The following is an 8,533-nucleotide window of genomic DNA, read 5'->3' as shown; positions in this document are numbered from 1 at the left end:
ACACACACAAACACATTGCATAAATTGATGTATTTATTTTTTAGAAAAATGGTCGCACTGTATAGCAGCACTGTAGAGGGTAGCGGTGTCGCCTCACAGCAAGAATGTTCTCGGTTTGCTTCTTATCTGTGCAGAGTCCCCACGGCCCCCACCTACAAAAACATGCAATTTATCAATTGATCAAAAAAACCAAACATCTGTATTTCCACTTGACTGATTTGTAAAAATGTAATTACATTTTTTTTCTGCTTAATATTAACCGACATTACCAACACTTGTTAGTTTAATTTCCATTACCATGAGCTTCTAGCAAAAATAATTAGACAGTATGAAACTCTGATTTCCGAGGGACAGTAAAGTATCCTCCTGGGCGGGTCTCGAGCAGCGGATCGCTCTGGCCGCTTTCCTGAGCTTTCTTTCCACCCTGATCACAGGCTGCTCCCACGAACTGGCCGGCTGCGGGACGGAAACGCGGAGTAGTTTGGCATTTGAAGGCACATTGTGGGAAAGGTAAGGGAAGGAACAGCCTTTTCCATGACTTTACATTTATTTTTTTGGAGTAGTCAAAGCGAACGCACCTCTCAGAAGACGCGTTCACGGAACCCAGATACCACCGAGCGGCACCTCGGCGGGTTGAAACCTGTTACTCGTTTGGAAGTTTTCTAGCGGAATGGTTCCGGCTGTCTAAATATTTGGCTGACAAAAAACGGAGACAAGTTAGTATGGATAAACCGCGTGGATGCCTAAGTTTGGGCCATGTCGCCAAATTGCGTCGTAGTTGTTGATAGTAAATGTCCCTTCGCGTCACCACGCCCTTCTTGTACTGGTTGTAATGCAGAACCTCATCCGGTTCCCCACTGAAAACGGTGAATTACAACAAGAGTCCCGAAAATATATATTTAATGCAAAATCAGGACTGATGCCGGCTGTTTTGCGTTGCTTGTTCTACTACATAAATACGACATAGTCCTCGACACGTCTCTATATTTCTTCCCGAGCCTTTGTGGGCATCCTTTATGCGTGTTAAGGAGGGATGGGACGAACAACGCTGGCGTGTCCAGTGCGCAAGCGTGGAACCCCGGATTGGTGCGCGTATCGCTTTAACAGAAACCCACGTGACCGGATACAGGAGTTGTGTAGTCCGGATGTTCCGCGCCAAAAAGGAAACAAAATGTATCGACTTGTTGCGGGTTCGTTGATGGAGATCACGTTGTTTGCTGTCCCTACTGGAGTTCCGCTTTGCTCCCATTCATGGATCGTTCTCGGAAGTGTGTGAATGAATCCATTTTTAGTGTTATTTCATATGATTGAACACTTTGGTTAATAAAATCTCATATAAACATTTTAACTCTGAATTGTATTACACAAATTTGCTATATTTTACAAGCCAACTCTTGAACATTTACACAAACAAGCAAACTTTGAACCCTTCACATGAACAACTTCACTCAGCAAACAAGTGGAGAAAATGATATTATACAAAGATGATCATAGTTTAAGTGAGAGACGAGCAATTTAATAAAGATTAAATATTTCACAGGCTAATGTTGGGTTTACAGCATGCAAGCTTTTCCTTCTTTTTTCCATCTTGTTTACCTGCATTGATTTTAGGTCTACAGCGGTGTGTGTTGAGTGACCAACACAGTGTCAACACAGTTTGTGTAATGTGTCAATGCGCTCCTTGAGGTATCATTAACCCATCACTAGAAGAAAGTATGATGTCATTGTTGCTGAATGCTTTTTCAGATGCCGTTTGCAGATATAATCCTTAAATAGAGACGCTGAAATTCTAAATCTAATCAAAAAAATAAATTGAAAGCAAATTTAAATGATGTAAACATTATGACCAGCCAGAGCAAAGCAAAGCGTAGCGGGGCTATTTTCATTGTGTGATTAATTCCCGTTTCAGTTCCCAGGAGTTTAGTTGTAGTTTTAGATCTGGAACATGACGCCGGGGGGGGGGGGGATTTTTCAAGGGTCAAGGAGTGAGGTTCTTTGTTTGGGACAATGCAGTTCCAGAGTAAAGTGATGTCATAATGGTGATGTCACCGTATTTCTTTTGTACAGTTGAAGGTTGCGACAGTATTTTGAAATGGCCTTGAGTGGAAACTGCCATCCTGTTCGCGTTTAATGACAATAGTGTCTGTGAAGTGATTTCTACTTCTGATGTCACTCGTCACTTTGCGGATGTAATCCGGAGCCGCTGTGAGCGGAGTATGTGGTAGTGGTATTATTTGCTCATACAGAAGCTGCAGATGGTGGTGGTTGCATATATTTAAAATCATTAAAAAGAGGAGGAGGGGGGAGCGAAGAATTATTTCAAAAATATAATTACAGAAATAATGAAAATGTGTTTTACTGCCCAATAGTTTTGCAAGGTTTTTTGAGAATGTAGTACTTCAACAAGAAACCTCACAGTAAATATTGTCTCCCCAAAAAGCATCTATCTGCGCCGCCCGGGTCGCGGGCCAACCTGCCGCGGGGAGAAAAAAGCATCTGTGCTGCATGTGCTAGAAATGAGAACTTTGTCCTTTGCTACCAAACAGGGACAAACATTATGCAAGACAGGATCATTTATCCTAAGGCACGTGTGTGTGTGTGTGTGTGTGTGTGTGTGTGTGTCTACGTCTGCAGTTATTAATAGGTGCATTTAATTTGCTTTGAATAAGGTTAATGTCTGCTGTGAAACTCGAATGGAGAATAGGAATGACATTTGGTTGTACTCCTTCTGCAAATAAAGATTCGTTGAAGTGACCTGAGGGGGTGGAACTCAAGGGAGATCTAATGGGATCAAGTGAGTTGAGGACAGAAATACACGTATAAATGGTGAAATAGAAATACAAAATTCATTAGAGTGGGTCTCTAATCGCACCTAAAGTGTGTGACAAAACTGGATTATCGGGTGTAATGACGTTTTCAGGAAGTGTCGGGAACGTTACAAGGAACAGATGATCCAGAAGAGATCCTGGATTCTGGATCAGTTTGAAATTTTCTGTAGCATTGCAGTCAATGGAGCTTCAAGATGTGTTCCTCAATATCTCGGTTGATTATTGGCCGATATTTATGGAATTTGAAACTCTATGCACAAACAATAGGACACTGTACGCATTTTTGTGTGTCAGTTCATGTTGACAGACCTTCCAGTGTTGCAGTTCTACCAAGAAGATTTAGTTTACATTTCCAGCAGAGCAATGTCAGACTGATCTCCAGTTATTGGTTGCTGCTGAAGGCACAGCGAGCTATCCAGTTCCCGGGAGTGAATATATATATATCATACAGGTGATCTATGTGTTTGGATATGATTTATGTCTTTCCTTATTAATTATAATCATTTCAAACTAAAATTGTGTGTTTCTTCGGGTTGCTTTTAGCTGTTTGAAGATCCAACACGGTTTAGTTTGAGTAACGCACACACCTCGAAGAAGCGAGACCGGGTCCAACGCTTTCGCACCGGGATACGTGGGTGTCGTTTGGGGCTGCGTCTGAAAACATCTGTTTGCTTTGACAGATGCCGTGTGTAAATGAGCCTTGAGTGGCATGTTTGTACTGTTACAGTACGCAGCGCGCTGTGGGAGCTCTCGTCAATACGTTGCGTTGCTGTCTTGAAGCACAATATTTGCAGGACTAGACTTGTTCCTGCGTTCTGGGGGGGGGGGGGGGGGGGGGGTCGGTAGCTCGAGCATTTGTGTCTTCCCTCTGGTAGCAGAATGACTTATAGCAGCCTGCAATGACGGGACAGGCGGCTCTCTGCAGACATGAAACACTGGCCTGATTGGATTCATGGGAACTGAGGGTATAATTTTTTTTTGTCTTCAGAGGAGACGGTTGAGTTTCTCTGTGTCTACTCTTGCAAAGCATTCGCCACGTTGAGCTGCTTGTATTATTTATTTATACATAACCAGTAGATACAGAGCAACATCTATCTCTTGCGTGGAATCCGGCTTATGATTAACTCCTTTCAGCTTTTCTGTCGGCTCCCAACTATCAGGCTCTTTAGCTATTAAACGCTCCATTCTGTTTACCAGTTAACTGTCTGCCTGCTGCTTGGCGGGGAGCAAGGTAGTCTCGTCACTTTTATGGTTGCTTCACTTAAAATAAGAGAAGATGGGACAATATGAGATGAGATAAGAATATGCTATGGGAACACTGGGAATGAAATGATGAAAAAACAAATGCTACAAAGCTGAGGACTGTCGTTTCTATTTTTAATGCCCTCGCTAAAGGAGGAATATTGGGTTGTTCATTGATCATTTCGACTCCAAAATCTCCCCTCCTGCAGCTTAACCTTGCTTCAGAGGATTCTAATCTGTTTAGCCAGAACGATCGTTCTCATAAGAAAGACTCCACAATATTCTGATAAGCCGTGTTATTGCTAATGTTGTTCTGCCCCGACAGTACCTGAAATGAATCTTCTGTTTTGTAAATGTTAAATATGGAGGTGCATTATAGCTGGATCATTGCAGTAAGTCGATTTATTAGGTTTTGTATTTTGATAACATGTATTTGTATTTTTTGCTGCGCAGAAATGGTAGATTGTGCCACCTGTTGCTTTCTCTGCATTATTGTCAGATTGTGGTTGATGGCTACGATTCAGATGCTGTCTAGCATTCCAGCACTGCAAAGAGACTGTCCAATACGGGTGTTGACAGAAACTACTAAGAGTTGTAGATCGCATGGCTGCAGAGATGCAGGAGGAGGCCGTGTGTTTCCAGACGACTGCTGAAGCCTCAGCCTGACCCCGTTTTCCATCTCGCACAGGAAAGGGAAGAGGGTGCGGCTCTGAAACCACTTTGGTCATCTCTTGTTTTTGCCACTCATTCTCACCTTACTGGGATCCAGTTTGGTTGTTTTGCCTCCCTCCTCCGTCTAAAGGGAGTTAGCTCTCACCGTTGCGTCTCCGTCCTTCGTATACCAGATGACCCACTGTGCGCTCTGTGTTTATAGATGGCTGCAATCAGGAAGAAGTTGGTGATCGTTGGAGATGGTGCTTGCGGAAAGACCTGTCTGCTCATCGTCTTCAGCAAGGATCAGTTCCCAGAGGTCTACGTGCCCACAGTGTTCGAGAACTACATCGCTGACATTGAAGTGGATTGTAAACAGGTAGACCTGCTAAATACTTTAAATGTACATCTATTTATTTTGCTCACACGATAATGAATAATTATCAGTAAGTATGTACACTTCAAAGTGCTTTGGATGATGCTATATTTGTACTGTGTTTTTCCTCCAGTGGGCCTTGGTGTCAGATTTTGTCAGTCTTCAGTTGATACTAGTTCTGCCAAAGAGAAATTACAATTTCCCAAAAAATGAAGCAGAGAGTTGACAAATCTGTCTGCATTTTATATTGACCAGTTGCATTGATAAAATGCTGCTTGACATTATTTAATTAGTATTTACATAAAAGGAAAAAAAAAAAAGAAAATGCTTAAATTCCCAAAATATTCCACCCCAAAACATTACTCTTCAGTACATTAGAGGGTGTATACACAAAGATACATGAAAACAATGTTAAACGTTTCTGTGTTGCATCCTGGAAACCGCCATTTGAGAGATCCTAAAACCAACCTGTAAGCATGGAAATGAGGAAAAAGCTTTAACACAAAAGCAAAAGGCAGGATTTTCAACACTTTGTTGTTGTGTGCAGAGAATATGGTGGAAAAATATAGGAGTAGGAGATCTGCTCTGGAAACCAAACCAACCACTAGAATGAGCCCGGGTCTCCTAATAATGGAAATGTAAAACTACCGAAATATCTTTAATGCCAAAGGGCAGCATTCCAGTAACTGTTAGAAATGTTTTTGATTTTGTACTTATGGGACCAATCTTATGCCACTAATGAGAAACAGACCACCAAAGGTGGAGGCACATGTTGGGGGGGGGGGGGGGGGGGGGGGGTTGCAGCAGGAAACGACACATGCGGCATTCCAGCTCAGTACATAATGACTAATACCCCATTTCCTGTGATGCATAAAACAAAATTGACTGTAGTCAAAGCCTTTGAACTATTTGATCCAGACAAATTAGATGTGGGTTAAAAAATAGGCACGTAAGTGTCACTGTTGAACTCAAAGATTACATTAGAGTGAAGGGGTTGTAGGGATGGGCTCCTCTGCCAAGTCTCGTTTTGGGAGCACAAGTCAGACCGTTTAGTATTTCCCAACAAAGGTTTCTGCACCCAACAGTCTCATATTGAAGTGGTAAATTTAGCTATTAACTTATCATTTGTGGTTTTTCCATTTATATGGTTAGAATAAGATTTTAGGAATGTTTACCAATTGGGATTTGTCTTTGGAGTTTTCAGGTTATAACTCAGTAAAAAATGTAAACAAAACTGTCCTAATCTCCTCTATCATTAACATCAGATTGCAACCAGAAGGCATTGAGATTTTTTAAACACATTTGCTTTCTTGAGCTGATGATGGAGGAGTCTAACATGTGAGCCAGCTTCCTTCCATCTCTGAGCATGTACAGATCAGGTGGTGACAACAATAATGGAAAGAGAGCTGCAGAGAGGAAGGTAATGCTTGAATAGATCATAGAAGAGGGCCCTGAGAGACACCTAGTGGTGGAAGAATTCAGAAGCAGCGGGTGGGGGGGGAAGGGTTTGTGGATGTGGTGCCTCTCAGCCCACTGTCGCATGTACTGTAGCTGTAATTCAGAAGGCAGTGTGGTCAGACCATAGCCATAACAATAATCAGCTAACGAGGAAGACTCTGCAAGACATGCTCGGCGTGGAGAGATGTCGGAACAAGCAGGGACGCACTGTGTGGTTCCTCTCGGCTGCACAAAGTGATGTCAGCCGTGTTTTTTACCGTTTCCGTGCAGCTGCTCTCCACGCTCGTATTCTTTCTTTCTTCATCTTGCAGTCACTGAAGCGTGAATGGCATCCCTCGTCCTAATGGTCTGTTTCGTTCTTCCGCTTTGTCGCAGGTGGAGTTGGCGTTGTGGGATACGGCGGGTCAGGAGGACTACGACAGATTGAGGCCCCTCTCCTACCCCGACACGGACGTTATCCTCATGTGCTTCTCCATCGATAGCCCCGACAGTTTAGGTAATTTGCTTACAAACTTCTTCTTCTTGGGATTTGGTTTGGGAACCGGAGGGTCACCGGTTCAAGTCCTGGCCCAGACAAAGATATGGAGGACCTCCAGGACGCTGCCGAGGTGCCCTTGAGCAAGGCACCTTGTATTTAACAAGTAGGATTAAATGATCAGTTAGTGGCTTCCCTCTTCTAGTCTGGTTTTAATCGCACATGACTGTTTCCCTGTAGCAGCATCTCAAATGAAGTCAGTGGAAAGTTGTTACCAAAACCTAAATCTGTAATTAATATGAACTGTGATTGATGTACTCTTGAAGAGACTGTTATTGGTTGTACGGACTATAAAGTGGCTGCTCAGAGATTATTGCGACACTTTTTTGGAAGCACAGATGGAATGTGACACTTATTTTTAGAATATAAACTGAATGTTCTTTGCCCTTAAAAATCAAATCCAAGAGAGGGAGGAAGATGTGTTGTTTAGTCAGACTTGAGCCCTAGGGCGTCTCCCAGTGACTTGATATGAGCAGTACCACAAATACTCTTATCACAGCCGTCTAGAAAGCACAAATACTGACTTTCGGCCCCGCCCGTGTGTCGGGGTCAGTTTGTTTGTGTCCAGTCACAAGGGAAACATCAAGGCGTCACTCAGCAGTCCTTGTAGGGTGAAATGCTGGGAATTTACTGTGCCTGGGCCCGGAGTTGATTTCCTTTCCTTTCCTCTTCTTTCTTTTTTTTATACTTCTTACAGAGAACATTCCCGAGAAATGGACTCCTGAAGTAAAACACTTTTGTCCCAACGTCCCGATCATTCTCGTGGGAAACAAGAAGGACCTCAGAAATGACGATCACACACGCAGGGAGCTAGCAAAGATGAAACAGGTACACCTGGCTTTTTAATCTCACTGTTGAAGGTCTGTATCGTGTTCAACATCTGTCTGTATATTCCACCTGCAGGAGCCGGTAAGACCCGAGGAGGCCAGAGACATGGCCAACCGCATCGGTGCCTTTGGCTACCTGGAGTGCTCCGCCAAGACTAAGGATGGAGTGCGGGAGGTTTTTGAGATGGCTACCCGAGCGGCGCTCCAGGTCCGCAAGCGCAAGAAGAGGGGCATATGCCAGCTCCTGTGAAAGGATGTTTATAATCAGCACCTCCCCCTTTATACCTAAAACTTCAGTTGTTTCTGTGGACTATACTTAAGACACACGCTACATAAGGAAATGAAAGACTGACACGCCTGTTTCAAAATGGCCTTTTAAACACACCCGGTTCCTTTTCTGCTAGTTCGCTGGTTTGTTTTCCTGCCATCCCGTCTGCTTGATGGACCTGCCTCCTTCCTCTCTATGAATGTAGGTTTGTATTTTATACTTTACTTCGTGGATGAAACATTGTTTTGACATTCCTCAAGAGGAGATTGGGCATTGAATGGGGCTGCCTGATAAGGAAAAATGATAGCGAGCTTGAACTCTTTTTGTGCATCTTAAAGGTACACTCAC

At 43.3% G+C, this 8,533-nt stretch overlaps 1 protein-coding gene across 1 annotated transcript; it reads left to right on the top strand.

Moving 5' to 3' along the window:
• The first annotated feature begins 373 nt into the window (after positions 1-373).
• On the top strand, positions 374-8,522 carry LOC137903383 (rho-related GTP-binding protein RhoA-D). Its single transcript, XM_068747538.1, has 5 exons — positions 374-510; positions 4,945-5,100; positions 6,931-7,051; positions 7,788-7,918; positions 7,994-8,522. Exons 2-5 carry the CDS (start codon positions 4,945-4,947, stop codon positions 8,165-8,167), a joined length of 582 nt encoding a protein of 193 aa, XP_068603639.1. The 5' UTR covers positions 374-510; the 3' UTR covers positions 8,168-8,522.
• The last annotated feature ends 11 nt before the right edge of the window (positions 8,523-8,533 follow it).

The sequence above is a fragment of the Brachionichthys hirsutus genome, chromosome 2, assembly GCF_040956055.1.
Source record: "Brachionichthys hirsutus isolate HB-005 chromosome 2, CSIRO-AGI_Bhir_v1, whole genome shotgun sequence".
NCBI lineage: Eukaryota > Metazoa > Chordata > Actinopteri > Lophiiformes > Brachionichthyidae > Brachionichthys > Brachionichthys hirsutus.
This window is presented reverse-complemented; position numbering and strand designations above follow the sequence as displayed.

Excerpts from the sequence above, each read along its gene's own strand:
- LOC137903383 (XM_068747538.1), top strand. The coding sequence starts at position 4,945 with ATGGCTGCAATCAGGAAGAAGTTGGTGATCGTTGGAGATGGTGCTTGC. Across the intron at positions 7,052-7,787 it reads CGATAGCCCCGACAGTTTAG|AGAACATTCCCGAGAAATGG; the intron begins GTAATTTGCTTA and ends TACTTCTTACAG. Across the intron at positions 7,919-7,993 it reads AGCTAGCAAAGATGAAACAG|GAGCCGGTAAGACCCGAGGA; the intron begins GTACACCTGGCT and ends TTCCACCTGCAG.